The following is a 17,556-nucleotide window of genomic DNA, read 5'->3' as shown; positions in this document are numbered from 1 at the left end:
CATCCCAGCAAGAAAGGGATGCAGCTTCAGGGGCTTCAATGCATCTGTCCCACCTTAACAATTCTTGTTCCAGACGGTTCTTTGCAATTGTATACTCGGAGCTGACGCTCACAGACCCAGCAGACTCTCATACGGTGGCCGTGCCGAGAGACCCAGAGACTTCAGCCTGCAGCTCTCTCATCAGCTGCCCCCTACTAGACCCAGGAACCCCCTCCCCTCCCTGCCAGCTGCCAGCAGTCCCATGGTCTATGCAGATCCTTGCTTTGCTGGAGGGCCTGCAGGACATGTGCCTCCTTCAAAGCTGCCAGAGCCGGCTTTGATTCTCTGCTCCTGCTCCACTCAGAAGCCATAGCACCACACGACCCTGTGGCCCCCAAACTTGGCCACTGTGGGAGAAGAACTGGCCACTGCTCTTACCCTGGGGCCAGAAGAGGGAGAGCTGGTTTGCCAGCAGAGAAGATAAAACGAGATCTGAGGCCAAAAGGTAGTTTCTCCAAGGTTCACTAGCCATTTCTGGCTCTTCTCTGAGGTCTGACCACCACGCCCCATCCCTGCCCTGAGGTTCCATGAGGTGGCCTTAGTCAACCCCCCCGGCTGTCTAAGCCAGCAGGACCAGAGCCCTGTCGAGAGCACAGCTGTTCTCAGGGTTCCTCAGATGGAGGCGAGCACCTCTCACATCAGCTCACAAATCCGCCAGTCACTCAAAACTGACCTGGTCTCACTTGGGGCAGTGCAGTTCTGAAGCCCAGCTGCCTGGGTCTGAACTGGACCCGTGACCACCTGCATGACCTCGGACATGATGGCTGCAGAGAATGGCTCACTGCAGGCCTGAGAGGCTGCTGACAGGCTGGCCCTCGGCTGGCACCTGGACTGGGGAGGGTTCCCTGCACCATCAAGTAGTAGGAGTGGCTCTTTGCACCCAAACCCTGGCAACAGTTTGCACCTGACACCTGCTTTCCTCTGGAAGTCTGGAATTTGGGTCTGTGCCAGGCAGATTGCCTGTGTGACTGGCCCTCCACAGAAACCCAAGACAGTCTCTGGAGGCACATCCACATGACTGTGTGACCCTTAGTGAGGGACTGGAAGCTGCATCTGGTCTCCCCCTTTGCCAGGTACCTATCCCTTTGCTGACCTCGCCTTGTCCTCTATGTGATGGGCCTCAAACATGAGAACAGCCATGCATTGAGTCCTGAGACCTCCCAGCAAGTCATCAAGTCTGGGGTGGTCTCAGGAGCCCCTACCCCAAGGATAGTAACAGTGCTCACTACACAAAACTGAGGTCAGGATGACATGAGTGATGTGCATAACACACACAAAGGCCAATTCATATTAGCTCTGTGGAAAATGGACCTAAGTTTGTAGTAAAAAATTGAGATAATCTGTAAGCCTTGTAAGGAGTAAGGAATTACACACATAAAAAGTGGTATTGTTGCTTTCAAATTGCAGGTGTTTTAATTATAGGCCATTGCTAATATTTAGGCTGGTGAAAAATTAACTGTGGTTTCAGATCATAACTTCAAATCATTATAACTATGCTTAAACACATTTTTATTAATCAAAATAGGAATCATTACAACCAACACATTTTTGCCAATGAGGAGTAAGTTTATTCATTCCTGTAGCATTAAAAATCCGTGCCTTGGGATTCGATGAACTCTTGGAAAGCATTTTCTGCATCCTGCTGGTTGTGGAAGCATTCTCCTTGCAAAGAATTTTCGAAATTCTTTGAAATTTCGAAACTTCCTGAGCGGCCACTGCACTGTACGTTTGTTAGCAGTTCCTGGGTCAAATGTTTCGTTGATGTTGCTAGTTGTCTCTGCTGATTTATGACTTATTTTGAACTCAAGTAAGAAAATTGCTCAAATCTGCTTTTTGTCTAACATCATCCCCCTAGTCTAAAATAAACAGAAGTAATAAATCATTAACAAAAAACATAAAATGAGAAATGTGCATTAAAATGATGTAAAACATAGCCTCGGGCTTCCCTGGTGGCTCAGATGGTAAAGAATCTGCCTGCAAAGAAGTGAGTTCGATCCCTGGGTCAGGAAGATCCCCTGGGGAAGGGAATGGCAACCCACTCCAGTATTCTTCCTGGAGAATCCCATGGACAGAGGAGTCTGTCGGGCTACAGCCCATGGGATCGCAAAGAGTCAAACACAACTGAGTGACTAACACTTGCACTTTCAAAACATAACTTCATTTAAGAATGTACTTCAATATCAAATGGCAAAGTTCAACAATGCAAAACCGCAATTACCCTTGCACCGACCTAAATAAATAGTATCTGCTTACTGAATACACACAGCAAACTCCAAACACCCACAAGGGTTATCAAGTGGAAAGCAGAAACACTCTGATGGGAAAGAGCTTCAGAACACCACAAAACCTTGCTGGCGTCACTACCGTCTGTTCCCATCTGTGAGGCAAGCCTCACCACTACCTGACAACTTCTAACTGTAGTTTTAGGAGAGAGAAAAATAATTTGAGGAGAAAACAGAACTTATTTAGGGTGTGACAAAATGACTTATATGGTGAACACTGTATTTGACATTCTTAAAAACAATTTTACTCTAAAGCTATGAGGTTATCCTGTTCTGCTTAATAAAATATTGACTTGCTTCTGAGACTGTGTCCTTAGCTGCTGCAGGGGACAGAAGCCTTGCTGTCCTGCTCGGAGGGTGACAGGAGTGGCCACTCCTGAGAGGTGGCGGTGTGCATGCATGGTCACAACAAGGGAGCGCTGGCAGGAGGAGCAGCAAACATTGGAAAACCCAAAACGCACGACTCTGACCCAGAGCCGTTTATTCCTGTCTTACTTTTCCAGTATGGCTTTCTCTACCTGCTTAAACTTTTTCAGTTCAACGATTAGTTCCCAGTATCTGAGATACAGCCACATGAGCCTCCCATTTTGGCGCTTGTTGGTATTCCAGACGTCACCACAGTACGTATCGTGCTTAAATATGTCAGTGAGGCCAGCTGCCACCTCGAGGTCCACAGCCACCGGGTCGGTGGACGCGCGGAGCAGCAAGCTCTTCTCCAGCTCGAGCCGCCTGCGGCGGGGGAGCACCAGGCTGCAGTAGATGCTCTGCCTCTCGGTGAGCGCAGCCTCGAACTCGCTCAGCAGGAGCCTGGCCCTGCGCTGCCAGTCCTCCTCCTGGCCCAGGCAGTGCAGGTATGCACTCCGCAAGGGCTGCCTCCTCTCCTGCAGGACCTGAGCCCGCTCCTGTTCCAGAAGTTTCTTCTCTTCCACCAACTTGCGCCCCTGAGAGATGAGGGCTTCTCGGTAACTAGTTGTTCTGTTCTGCTCCTTTTCAAGTTCCAGGGACAAGTGTGCCACGGCCCGCCGGCTTTCTGCGATTGTGGCATGGTACCTGGCTTCAAGGTCCCGCTGGAAGGCGGCTGTCCTCTGAAGGTACGCTTCTCTCTCCTTTTCTATTTCTTTTCTTGACTCCCTAGACCAAATCCAGCCTGACATAAATAAGTTGGGGGAGGAAAACACACATAATGAACATCAGAGCTCAAGTGCTATAATCTCTATTTACAGGAAACATAAGCAGCTATAGAGCATTTCAATAAATTCTTAAGAATTCTGACACAAAATGATAACAGTTTGTATGAAGCTATGCGGGCTTCCCAGGCGGCTCAAATGGTAAAGAAGCCACCTGCCAATGCAGGAGACGCTTGTCTGATCCCTGGGTCGGGAAGATCCCCTGAAGGAGAAAATGGCAACCCACTCCACTATTCTTACTGGGATAATCCCATGGACAGAGGAGCCTGATGGCCTATAGTCCATGAGTCATAAAGAGTCAGACAAGAGTGAAACAACTAAGCACACATACGATATGCAAATCGCTTCCAATCAGATAAGGGCTCTCCAAAGAGAAGCACAAGACTGCCGAGACCCCTTCCAGCCTCCTCATGTTTGAGGCTGAGAAAACCTACCTCTAGCCTAGCACCACGTGCCTACACTCTGGCCACAGTGCCTCCACAGACCATTGGCAAGGTTTAAAAATGACTATGGGCGAGTATGCTTCACAGCGTTGGCCAGGTTAGTATAGAATTGAAAAAAGTTCAAAGTGTTCAAAGCTGTGCCTGGTCATCACTAGTAAACAGGTAAGGCCCAAGATGGCTACTTATATCCTGCTAGGGGGTCATACAAATAAGAAGTCAGAATTTCAGCCTCAAGACACAGCTCCACCATAATCTCACAAATACAAGACATAAGGTGTGGCAGCTGGGGTGGGTAATACCCTGCTCTGCTCCACAAACTGACAAGCCAAAGTGAGAAAGACAGCTGATGCCCACAAAGCCTGCGGCCAGCTGCTGCTTGGTTCTGGGTGCTGACACCAGACCTTCTCCATCCTATGAGTGAGAATTTTGGTCTCTTCTGATAACAAGACAAAAGACAGTGTGATGATTTCACTGGTATAGCATATGCCCCACGTTCTGAACTGCTGTTTTTGTTATTGAGTCACTCAGTCGTGTCCAACACTTTGTGACCCCATGGACTGAAGCACACCAGGCTTCGCTGTCCTTTTCCATATCTGGAGCTTGCTCAAACTCACATCCATTCAGTCAGTGATGCCATCCAACCATCTCATCCTCTGTCGTCCCTTTCTCCTCCTATCTTTCCCACCATCAGGGTCTTTTCCAATGAGTCAGCTCTTTGCATCAGGTGGCCAAAGGATTGGAGCTTCAGCTTCTGCATCAATCCTCCAAATGAATTTCAAACCCAATTTGAAATCAGGGTTGATTTCCTTAGGATTGACTGGTTTGATCTCTTTGCTGTCCAAGGAACTTTCAAGAGTCTTCTCCAACACCACGGTCAAATGCATCAGTTCTTTGGTGCTCAGCCTTTTTTATGATACAACTCTCACATCCATACACAACTACTGAAAAACCACAGCGTTGACAATACGGACCTTTGTCGGCAAAGTAATGTCTCTGCTTTTCAATATGCTGTCTAGGTTGGTCATAGATTTCTTCCAAGGAGCAAGTGGCTTTTAATTCCATGGCTGCACTCACTGTATGCAGTGATTTTCAGTTCCGTTCAGTCGCTCAGTTGTGTCCGACTCTTTGTGAGCCCATGGACTGCAGCACACCAGGCTTCCCTTTCCATCACCAACTCCCAGAGTTTACTCAAACTCATGTCCATCAAATCAGTGATGCCATACAACTATCTCATCCTCTGTTGTCCCCTTCTCCTCCTGCCTTCAATCTTTCGCAGCATCAGGGTCTTTTCCAATGAGTCAGTGCTTCGCATCAGGTGGCCAAAGTATTGGAGCTTCAGCTTCAGCATCAGTCCTTCCAATAAATATTCAGCACTGATTTCCTTTAGGATTGACTGGTTGGATCTCCTTGCAGTCCAAGGGCCTCTCAAGAGTCTTCTCCAACACCACACTTCAAAAGCATCAATTCTTCGGTGCTCAGCTTTCTTTATAGTCCAACTCTCACATCCATACATAGCTACTGGAAAAACCATAGCTTTGACTGGATGGACTTTTGTTGGCAAAGTAATGTCTCTGTTTTTTAATATGCTGTCTAGGTTGGTCATAGTTTTCTTCCAAGAAGTAAGCGGCTTTTAATTTCATGGCTGCGGTCACTGTCTGCAGTAATTTTGTAGCCCAAAAAATAAAGTCTCTCACTGTTTCCATACTTTCCCCATCATTTTGCCATGAAGTGATGGGACTGGATGCCATGATCTTAGTTTTCTGAATGCTGAGTTTTCAGCCAGCTTTTTCATTCTCCTCTTTCACTTTCATCAAGAGGCTCTTTAGGTCTTCTTTGCTTTCTGCCATAAGGGTGGTGTCATCTGCATATATGAGATTATTGATATTTCTCCTGGCAATCCTGATTCCAGCTTATGCTTCATCCAGCCCAGCATTTCCCATGATGTACTCTGCATGTAAGTTAAGTAAGCAGGGTGACAATATATAGCTTTGATGTACTTTCCCAACTTGGAACCAGTCTGTTGTTCCATGTCCAATTCTAACTGTTGCTTTCTGACCCGCATACAGATTTCTCAGAAGACAGGTCAGGTGGTCTGGTATTCCCATTTCTTTCAGAATTTTCCACAGTTTGTTGTGATCCACACAGTCAAAGGCTTTGGCATAATCAATAAAGCAGAAGTAGATGTTTTTCTGGAACTCTTCCTTTTTCAATGATCCAGCGGATGTTGGCAATTTGATCTCTGGTTCCTCTGCCTTTTCTAAATCCAGCTTGAACATCTGGAAGTTCACGGTTCACATATAGTTGAAGCCTGGCTTGGAGAATTTTGAGTATTACTTTGCTAGTGTGTGAGATGAGTGCAACTTTGTGCTAGTTTGAACATTCTTTGGGATTGGAATGAAAACTGACCTTTTCCAGTCCTGTGGCCACTGCTGAGTTTTCCAAATTTGCTGGCATATTAAGAGCAGCACCTTAATAACATCATCTTTTAGGATTTGAAAGAGCTCAATTGGAATTCCATCACCTCCACAAGCTTTGTCTGTAGTGATGCTTCCTAAAGACCACTTGACTTTGCATTCCAGGATGTCTGGCTTTAGGTGAGTGATCACACCATCATGATTATCTCGGTCATGAAGATCTTTTTCGTATAGTTCTTCTGTGTATTCTTGCTACCTCTTCTTAGTATCTTCTGCTCCTGTTAGATCCATACCATTTCTATCCTTTATTGGGCCCATCTTTGCATGAATATTCCCTTGGTATTTCTGATTTTCTTGAAGCAATCTCTAGTCTTTCCCATTCTATTGTTTTCCTCTATTTCTTTGCATTGATCACTGAGGAAGGCTTTCTAATCTCTCCTCACTATTCTTTGGAACTCTGCATTCAAATGGGTATATCTTTCCTTTTCTTCTTTGCCTTTAGCTTCTTTTCTTTTCTCAGCTATTTGTAAGGCCTCCTCAGACAACCATTTTGCCTTTTTCTTGGGGATGGTCTTGATCACTGCCTCCTGTACAATGTCACAAACCTCTGTCCATAGTTCCTCAGGCACTCTATCAGATCTAATCCCTTGAATCTGTTTGTTACTTCCACTGTATAACTGTAAGGGATTTGATTTAGGTCATACCTGAATGGTCTAGTGGTTTTCCCTACTTTCTTCCATTTAAGTCTGAATTTGGCAATAAGGAGTTCATGATCTGAGCCACAGTCAGCTCCCGGTCTTGTTTCTGCTGACTGGATAGAGCTTCCCAATCTTTGGCTGTAATAATTATAATCATTCTGATTTCAGTATTGACCATCTGGTGATGTCCATGTCTTCTCTTGTGTTGTTGGAAGAGGGTGTTTGCCATGACTAGTGCATTCTCTTGGCAAAACTGTTAGCCTTTGCTCTACTTCATTTTGTATTCCAAAGCCAAATTTGCCTGTTACTCCAGGTATCTCTTTGACTTCCTACTTCTGCATTCCAGTCCCCTATACTGAAGAGGACATCTTTTTACGGTGTTAGTTCTAGAAGGTCTTGTAGTTCTTCATAGAACCGTTCAAGTTCAACTCCTTCAGCATTAGTGGTTGGGGCATAGACTTGGATTACTGTGATACTGAATGGTTTGCCTTGGAAACAAACAGAGATCATTCTGTCGTTTTTGACACCACACCCAAGAACTGCATTTCAGACTCTTCTGTTGACTATGACGGCTACTCCATTTCTTCTAAGGGATTCTTGCCCACAGTAGTAGATATAATAGTTGCTATTTAGAAACTCACTAGTCTGCCCTCTTGTAAAACCTTACTGAACACTTGGAAAGGCTGCCTGCTGCCTGTAGCTAGGGCAGTGAACTTGGTGGGTGAAGTGGAAGGCTTAAAATTACAGCTGCTGCTGCTGCTGCTGCGTCGCTTCAGTTGTGTCCGACTCTGTGGACCCCCATAGACAGCAGCCCACCAGGCTCCCCCGTCGCTGGGATTCTCCAGGCAAGAACACTGGAGTGGGTTGCCATTTCCTCTCCAATGCATGAAAGTGAAAAGTGAAAGTGAATTCACTCACTCGTGTCCGACTCTTCTCGACCCCATGGACCGCAGCCTACCAGGCTCCTCCATCCATGGGATTTTCCAGGCAAGAGTACCGGAGTGGGTTGCCATTGCCTTCTTCAAAATTACAGCTACTATGTAGTAATTAGTTTTTTAATTTCTTTTTTAACTGAAGGATAACTGCTTTACAATTAATTCGTTTTGAGGCTGGGAAAGGCCCTGTGGTGACTTTCATTTTCCATTTGTTTTTTCAGACTCTTCTCTAGTTTTTATAGCTTTTTATAGTAATCTTTACTTTCAAAGTTCCTGCTTTCTGTCCCTGAGAAGGGTTGAGGAATATTGTATTTCTTTCTTTATGGTTATCTTGCTTATAATTCAATCAGAGAAAAGCTTTAACTCTGCATTCTTGTAATTATTCTCCAAAAAAGTGTTATTACAAGATTAAGAAATTATATCAAACAGATGGGTGTTAAGTGGCCTGAGCATAGTCTAAAGGTAAAGGCAGACAAATGAAGTTGATAAATGCTACGCTTGTCAGCCTCCACTTTCTCTACTCAACCCTGCTGACCTGAGAAATCCAGGCACATAAGTCACTCCATAAAAAGTATGCTTGCTCACTTTGGCAGCTCATATACTAAAAATTTAAAAAGAACTGGAACGACACAGAGAAGATTAGCATGGCACCTGCGCAAGGAAGACATGCAAATTGGCCAAGTGTTCCATATAATTAAAAGAAAAACCTACTTCACAACAGGGCAGCAGCTTTTCCCAGTTTCTCAGATTCCTAAGAGAGACCCAGAGCCATGGGGTATGACACAGGGAGCACAATGTGCCACCGCAGACTTGTCTCTTTGGCCTGACTAGCTAAGGACCACTGCTTCTCGAGGGTCAAGGAAACCACCCTCATCATGAGATGGTTCTAACAGAAAGCGGAAAGAAACAGACAAAATCTGGACCTGAAACAAAGGCCTGAGTAGACCCTGAGCTATGGAGTGTAAAGGCACCTAGAGGGTGATTATTAAACCTAGACTGGAACATCCCTGTAGATAGCAGTAACCAAATGGGAGGCCACACAGCTGACATTTGGAGCCATCTAATAAGAACCGGTGGTGGAGAAGGAAGGGGGGAGCCTTCTCCGCTAAGCTAAAAACCATAGCTTTGACTAAACGGACCTTTGTCAGCAAAGTGATGTCCCTGGTTTTTAATACACTGCCTAGGTTTGTCATAGCTTAAAAGACACTTGCTCCTTGGAAGAAAGCTGTGATAAACCTAAGCTAAATAAGGGAAGGAAAAACTTTGCAACACAGATGAATGGGTGTAGCAGTCATTTGATATCATGGAGATACCTACTCAATTCTTTGAGGAAAAAAAACTTTTTTCTGGCCTTAGAACAAAAAACTCAACATTCAAAAAACTAAGATAATAGCATCTGGTCCCATCACTTCATGGCAAATAGATGGAGAAAAAAATGGAAACTGTGACAGACTCTATTTTCTCGGGCTCCAAAATCACTGTGGACAGTGACTCTAGCCTTCAAATTAAAAGATGGTTGTTCCTTGGAAGAAAAGCTATGACAAACCTAGACAGTGTATTAAAAAGCAGAGACATCACTTTACTGACAAAGGTCTGTGTAGTCAAAGCTATGGTTTTTCCAGTGGTCATGCATGGATGTGACCAAACAGAGGATGAACCATAGAAGGCTGAGCGCCGAAGAATTGATTCCTTGAAACTGTGGTGCTGGAAAAGACTCTTGAGAGGCCCTTGGACTGCAAGAAGATCAAACCAGTCAATCCTAAAGGAAATCAGTCCTGAATATTCACTGGAAGGACTGATGCTGAAGCTGAAGCTCCAATACTTTGGCCACCTGATGCAAAGAACTGACTCACTGGAAAAGACCCTGATGCCAGGAAAGACTGAAGGCAGGAGAAGGAGGCGACAGAGGATGAGATGGTTGGATGGCATCACAGACTCAGTGGACATGAGTTTGAGGAAATACTGGGAGAGAGTGAAGGAGGGACAGGGAAGCCTGGTGTGCTGCAGTCCATGGGGCTGCAAAGAATTGGACATGACTGAGTGACTAAACACCCTGCTTATTTAACTTATATGCAGAGTACATCATGAGAAACGCTGGGCTGGAAGAAACACAAGCTGGAATCAAGATTGCCGGGAGAAATATCAATAACCTCAGATATGCAGATGACACCACCCTTATGGCAGAGAGTGAAGAAGAACTAAAGAGCCTCTTGATGAAGGTGAAGGAGGAGAATGAAAAAGTTGGCTTAAAGCTCAACGTTCAGAAAACTAAGATCATGGCATCTGGACCCATCACTCCACGGGAAATAGATGGGGAAACAGTGGAAACAGTGTCAGACTTTATTTTTTTGGGCTCCAGAATCACTGCTGATGGTGACTGCAGCCATGAAATTAAAAGACACTTACTCCTTGGAAGGAAGGTTATGGCCAACCTAGATAGCATATTTAAAAGCAGAGACATTACTTTGCCAACAAAAGTCGGTCTAGTCAAGGCTATGGTTTTTCCAGTGGTCATGTATGGATGTGAGAGTTGGACGGTGAAGAAAGCTGAGCGCCGAAGAATTGATGCTTTTGAACTGTGGTGTTGGAGAAGACTCTTGAGAGTCCCTTGGACTGCAAGGAGATCCAATCAATCCATCCTAAAAGAGATCAATCCTGGGTGTTCATTGGAAGGTCTGATGTTGAAGCTGAAACTCCAATACTTTGGCCACCTCATGCGAAGGGTTGACTCATTGGAAAAGACCCTAATGCTGGGTAGGATTGGGGGCGGGAGGAGAAGGGGACGACAGAGGATGAGATGGTTGGATGGCATCACCGACTCGATGGACATGGGTTTGGGTAGACTCCGGGAGTTGGTGATGGACAGAGAGGCCTGGCGTGCTGCAATTCATGGGGTCGCAAAGAGTCGGACACGACTGAGCGACTGAACTGAACTGAACTGAGTGACTAAACAACAACCATAAACTGATGGGTTTTACATTGTAGTACCTGACTCTGAGCCACAGTTAGCTTCTGGTCTTGTTTTTGCGAAGCAACTGAACAACAACAACAAACTGACTCAGGACTGAAAATCTGAAATAAGAACTATGAGGTCTCTGTGTTTGAGTGTTGTAGATGTATGTAATTACCAAAATTAATTTATAAAAGACCTCTACTTAATTGACTTAATTGTTTATACTGGAGAAGGAAATGGCAACCCACTCCAGTATTCTTGCCTGGTGAATTCCATGGAAAGAGGAGCCTGGCAGGTTACAGTTCATGGGGTTGCAAAGAGTTGGACACAACTGAGCGATTAAGCACAAGTGCTTATGTAAGTACTCAGGAGTATAAAACTGGCCCAAAAGAATTTTGGGTTCATGTAATCTAGGAAATATTCAACATTAAATTAATATCTGGTATGGAAGGTGACTTAAAGTTTGTAGGTTTAACTAATACAGACATGTCTTTAGAATCATCACTGTTAAGTATAGTATTTCTGTTATACCTAGGTTTATTAAAGGTCAAACAAGATCTTATTATATGTTGCAAATCTGTCATCAATAAAAATAACTTGAAGTGGAAAAAGAAAAAAGAAACTTAAAAGGAAAGTAGGATGTATGCTTTCAGTAAAAGGAGGTGTAAAGAATGAGAAAAAAACACCGGAAAAGAAAGTTCTACATGATCAAGATTTTCTAAGACTGGATTAAATTTAGTTGGGTAAACAGCTTTTGTTAGGAGTAGGCTGGGGCAAGACTGGATTTGGCTTCTTCGAAGTTCTCTTGAAATGCTGCTTTTAATAACAGATAGCACGAGTTTTCTAGTGGCAGAAAGTGAAGAGGAACTAAAGAGCCTCTTGATGTGGGTGAAAGAGGAAAGTGAAAAAGCTAGCTTAAAACTCAACGTTCAAAAAACTAAGATCATGGCATCTGGTCCCATCACTTCATGGCAAATAGATGGGGAAAAGGGGGACACAGTGACAAACTTTTTTTCTTGGGTCCAAAATCACTGTGGATGGGGACTGCAGCCATGAAATTAAAAGACACCTGCTCCTTGGAAGGAAAGCTATGACAAACCTAGACAGCATATTAAAAAGCAGAGATGTCACTTGGTCAACAAAACGTTCATATAGTCAAACCTATGGTTTTTCCAGTAGTCACTCAGGGATGTGAGAGTTGGACCATAAAGAAGGCTGAGCACTTAAGAATTGATGCTTTTGAACTGTGGTGTGGGAGAAGACTCCTGAGAGTCCCTTGGACTGCAAGGAGATCAAACCAGTCAATCCTGAAGGAAATCAACCCTGAATATTCATTGGAAGGACTGATGCTGAAGCTCCAATACTTTGGCCACCTGAAGAGCCAACTCATTGGAAAAGACCCTGATGCTGGGAAAGACTGAAGGCAGGAGGAGAAGGGGACGACAGAGGATGAGATGGTTGGATGGCATCACCGACTCAATGGACCTGAGTTTGAGCCAACTCCAGGAGATGGTGAAGGATAGGGAGGCCTGGCACATTACAGGCCTGGCACATGGGATCACAGAGTCAGACACGACTTAGCAACTGAACAACGTATCTAAAAAGGCACTAAATCCCTTCATGGTGACATAAGCTCCTGTGACTAGCAGAAAACCTTCTGTAAAAATGAGTGCTCGATCGCATTCAACTCCCCCTTCACCAAAATCTTACATGTTGGCCTCCCCCCCTCCTCCCTGGCACCCTCTCAGAGCTGCTAAGGGGCTACCCCCTGGGCCGCAGTCCCCGCTTCGCCCCAAATAACACTCAACTCTCAAGTCTCACCCTGTGCAGCTGTTTTCAGTGGGCAAGTCTCCCATCATTTATAGACGGTTAGTTTTGTCATCTGATATAATAAAAAGCGCTTCAGCATCAAGAACAGTCACAGGAAGGCTGTGGAAGCTGTACAACAGCTCCACATCAAGCTGACAGCTCTGTGAGGATTCCAGCCCAAACCGACTGCAAACAAGGAGCCATCCTGCCCCTGGGGCCCTAGACAGGCATCCAGAGATTTTCACTCCCTGACAGATAGGGTCGATACCCCTCCTCAGCCTTGAAGCCACAGAAATTGGAGCATCACCCCTCTGCTTTCCATAAGAACACAGGACTAAAATCTGAAGGGAGAATGCAATAGCAGGGAAGGGGGCAGGGCACAAGCTTCAAAAGAATGACATAGCCATTGGTGCCAGTGATAATGAACCTGCCTGCCAATGCAGGAGACACGGGTTCGATCCCTGGGTCAGGAAGATTCCCTGGAGGAGGGCATGGCAACCCACTCCAGTATTCTTGCCTGGAAAATCCCATGAATAGAGGAGCCTGGTGGGTTACAGTCCACAGGATTGGAAAGAGTAGAACCTGAGTGAAGCAACTTAGCATGCACACATTGTTCAGTCACTAAGTGATGCCCGACTCTTTGTGACCCCATGGACTGCAGCACGCCAGGCTCCTGTCCTCCACTATCTCCTAAAGTTTGCTCAAAATCATGTCTACTGAGTTGGTGATGCTATCTAACCATCTTATCCTCTGACGTCCCCTTCTCCTTTTGCCTTCAGTCTTTCCCAGCACCACGTTCTTTTCCAATGAGTTGGCTCTTTCCATCAGGTGGCCAAAGTACTGGAGTTTCAGCTTCAGCATCAATCCTTCCAATGAATATTCAGGGTTGATTTCCTTTAGGGTTGACTGGTTTGATCTCCCTGCAACTGGTTAGAACCAACTAGGTCCAGGATGACAGGATCCAGTTCCAGTGGACCTTGAGCCTCATTATATGCTCACTGTAATACATCAGCATGCTAAATTACACAATGACCAGCTCTAGAACAGTTCTAAAGCCAACCATGAAAGATGAAAAAGTAAGCTGTGGCCCATTCCTGGCAATTTCTGCCCCTTTCCCCAAATAATTAGAATAATCCTCCCACTCATTAGCCTATGAAATTACCCAGCCCATAAAAGCTAACCACCCCATATTTCAGGGCCTCTGCCTTCTGAGATGGACCATATTCTGTGGAGTGTGTCTCTCTCTAAATAAATCCACTTCCTACTAATCAAAACAAAGATTAGTCATAAAGATTGTATCAACTGGTTATTTTCTAAGAAACAGCAGACATGGAAGAAACCCTGAAAACCAAGTGGAGTTACCCATTCATAAGAAACACTTGGGGCTTCCCTGGTGGCTCAGCAGTAAAGAATTCACCTGCCAATGCAGGAGACGCAGGTTTGATCCTTGGATCAGGAAGATCCCCTGGAGAAGGAAATGGCAACCTACTGTAGTATTTTTGCCTGGGAAATCTCATGGACAGAGGAGCCTGGTAGGCTACCATCTATGGGACTGCAAAGAGTTGGAGACGACTTAGAGACTAAATAGCAACACAAGGAACACTAACATTTATAAGGGGAGTCTCTAGCTGTAAGGGTGTCTCCCTGGCTGTACCAGGAATAGGTTAACCAAATTGCTTGAAAAGTTATCAAATGAAAAGGCTACAACCTAAATCTGCACAAGAACCTTACCCTCGATTACTGTGCTTTTCCTGTTCTTCTCTGGTAACTAACTCTCCCCACCCCCAACATCCTCTTTTGTCTTTAGCTGAGGACGGTATTCAAGGTGAGAGCTTATGGCCTTTTGGGGAGTTACGCAGTTCTCCTGGCTCTCTCCTATGTTGCTGTTGTTGTATGTGTGCTCAGTTGTGTCCAGCTCTTTGCCACTCCATGAACCGTATCCCACCAGGCTCCTCTGTCCATGGACTTTCCCGGGCAAGAACACTGGAGTGGGTTGCCGTGCCCTCCTCCAGGGGGTCTTCCCGACCCGGGTACTGAGCCCGCGTCTCTCACGTCTCTGCACAGGCAGGTGGCAGAGTCTTGACCAGTGAGCCACCCAGGAAGCCCCAGCTCTCTCCAATGGGCAGATGTTAGGGACTTTGGTTTTATTTTCTCCTGTTAATCTAACTCATACCAATTTAATTCTTAGACCAGCCAGAAAAACCTAGAAGGGTACAGTTTCTTCCTCTGCAACAATGACAAAACATAAAACCAACTCCTAACCATCAAGAAATTCATCAGGGATTGAATTGGCCAAAAAGTTCATTCAAGTTTAAAACTCAAACGAACATTTTGGCCACCCCAACAGTCGGGATAAAAACTAAGAGCTGGAAAAATTACAACTGACCAGTGACTGGTAATTTCCCCAAAGTGGTACAAAACTGATTCAATGTAGAGAGAATTTCTAGTCAGCCTGAGCAGAGGTTTCAGAGATGAAGTCTCCCAAAGACTGATATCCTGAACATTACACAGACATCCAAAACCAGTTTTCTTTCATGCCTGCTTTATTCTTGCTCATTAGCACTTATGAGGGCAACTGAAGCAAGGGAGCCCCTTTCAGAGCAACGAAGCTTTGAAAAGAACTAACAGTTACTGAATCACTCCACACAAAATACCTCTATCTTGTCTTATTTAACCCTTGCATTGCACCAAGATAATTATGATGTCAGAGAAACTGAGGCTCAGAGGTTTAAATCATTTGACCAGGACACACAGTACACGTCTGTGTAAACAAAGACTGGTGCCTGCCATTTATGATTAAGTCATTAGTCACTGCAGTCAGTGACCTACACGTTCACTCTGAAAGGCATTCAGGGTGAATGCACTCTGTCTTGGATACATGAGACCTTACATAGTTAAGATACATACTTATGGGAGAATTTTAATGACCCCAGATTCTTACACCTTTCCGTATTAAAATTATTAACTTGAGATACCTGGCTTTTCTTTTGTGACAAGGAGTAATCTTTCACCAAAATGTAGCCTGACCACATGTATTCCCTGGCTCCTCCTCCACCTCTGTAGAGCAGTTCCTAACAGGTATCTGAAAGGCTCTCTCCTGGGCTATAGGGCTTCCCAGGTGGCTCAGTGGTAGAGAATCCATCTGCCAATGTAGGAGACACGGGTTCGATCCCTGGGTTGGGAAGATCCCCTGGATAAGGAAATGACAACCCACTCCAATATTCTCACCTGGAAAATCCCATGAACAGAGGAGCCTGGCGGGCTACAAACCATGGGGTCACAAAGAATCGGACACAACTGAGCGCACACACACACATATCCTGGGCTAAAGTCTTCACAGCGCACACACTGTGCATTTTTTCCCAGTCAACATTTGTTAAGTTTCAAAGCCCAAGATCTCTGGGCTCCACACTTTCAGCCCAGAAAACAAGTTAGGAGAATCATGACTTACGAAAAGCAGCGAGTCCCAGCATTGGAACCAACAGGGCATAATTCCATCTGCTTCCATCACCTCCATCAGCCCTGGAATTGGGCCGGATATTCCAATTTGGGGGGTCATTTAAGTTATTCATGGAGATACACCTTGAAGTAAAGAACAATATTGTTAACCACACAAATGGAACAAAATACACGGCTTACGGTCTACAGGGGACCCTGGTTTGATTCCTGGGTCCTGAAGATCCCTTAGAGAAGGGATAGGGTACCCACTTGAGTATTCTTGGGCTTCCCTGATGGCTCAGTGGGCAAAGAATCCACCTGCAATGCAGGAGACCTGGGTTTGATCCCTGGGTTGGAAGGTCCCCTGGAGGAGGGCATCACAACCCACTCCAGTATTCCTGCCTGGAGAATCCCCATGGAGAGATAAGCCTGGCGAGCTACAGTCCGTGGGGTCACAAAGGATCCGACAAGACTGAGCGACTAAGCACAGCATGTGGTTCATGGGAGCCCCCCCCTTTTTTTCCCCTCTCGTAAAAAACTTTGTTCAAATCTAGGTATGTCCTGCACAGCAGTGAGCCTTATGAGATTAAAAGAAAAAAATAAGACCTCAGACAAAAGCAACTCGCAAATCATAGGGGTGCGTGATGTGTAACTGAAATACAAATAGAAGGAGGTGAATACAGACAAAAGAAACTCAATTCAGCATCAAAGGCTCTTCATTGGATTTCCAATAAATACTTGCTTAACACCTAAAGGTATAAAATCCTAATTGGCAATAAAGAAATGACACACACACAAAAGCTCAGGAGTTAATGTGAAGGAGCTTGTGGCCAGCACAATAAACAATGTCAGAGAGCTGAGTACGGAAGCTCACGACCCTCAAAGCGCTGGGCTAGGAGCGGCACTCCGCCCCCGACCCCACAAACTTCAGGGCCTGCGCTCCCCTTAACAGCACGCTCCAGAGGATGCCCGCGCCCCCGCCGCCCCGGGACGCGCAGAGGGGCCCGAACGGGCCGGGCGCCCCGCTGGTGACCCCGGAACGTCGGTCCAAGCGGGTGGCCCGCCGTCAAACTACCCGATACCGGAACTCCCGCTCCGTCCCGGACAGAAAGCGGGACGGGCACCCCGATACCGCCTCACAAAACTGCCGTAATCTCCAGAAAAACCTAACATTGTCTGGATACGAGGAGAAATCGGGAAAGCCCGAGAAGACCCCCAAACGCCAAATTACCTCCGGCCGTGATCTCACCGCCCAGGTGCCCTGAGTGCCCCCCCCCGCCAGCCCTTCTGCGCAGGCGCGGCGTTGCCCAGTGTCCCCCGGGCGCGGCGACGTAAGGCCCCGGGCGCGGCGACGTAAG

The 17,556-nt window shown here is 45.8% G+C and overlaps 1 protein-coding gene and 1 non-coding gene across 2 annotated transcripts; one reads left to right on the top strand and one right to left on the bottom strand.

Moving 5' to 3' along the window:
• Nucleotides 1-1,531: 1,531 nt before the first annotated feature.
• Nucleotides 1,532-17,484, bottom strand: CCDC127 (coiled-coil domain containing 127). The gene is made up of 3 exons (XM_081522337.1): nt 17,430-17,484; nt 16,212-16,342; nt 1,532-3,468 (listed from the first exon to the last, which is right to left on the bottom strand). The coding sequence occupies exons 2-3, from the start codon at nt 16,330-16,332 to the stop codon at nt 2,813-2,815; spliced, it is 777 nt and encodes a 258-aa protein (XP_081378463.1). The 5' UTR covers nt 16,333-16,342; nt 17,430-17,484; the 3' UTR covers nt 1,532-2,812.
• LOC145519276 (U6 spliceosomal RNA) lies at nt 8,592-8,694 on the top strand. Its single transcript, XR_014063691.1, has one exon. It is a non-coding gene; the product is annotated as a U6 spliceosomal RNA (small nuclear RNA).
• Nucleotides 17,485-17,556: the final 72 nt, after the last annotated feature.

The sequence above is a fragment of the Giraffa tippelskirchi genome, chromosome 8 (genome assembly GCF_054371585.1).
Source record: "Giraffa tippelskirchi isolate mGirTip1 chromosome 8, T2T-mGirTip1v1.2.pri, whole genome shotgun sequence".
Taxonomy (NCBI): domain Eukaryota; kingdom Metazoa; phylum Chordata; class Mammalia; order Artiodactyla; family Giraffidae; genus Giraffa; species Giraffa tippelskirchi.
Note: the sequence above shows the minus strand (reverse complement) of the source record. Positions and strands in the feature narration are given on the sequence as shown.

Coding starts and splice junctions, on each gene's coding strand:
- CCDC127 (XM_081522337.1), bottom strand. CDS start 16,332: ATGAATAACTTAAATGACCCCCCAAATTGGAATATCCGGCCCAATTCC. Junction 3,469..16,211: donor GCTGGGACTCGCTGCTTTTC/GTAAGTCATGAT, acceptor TATTTATGTCAG/GCTGGATTTGGTCTAGGGAG.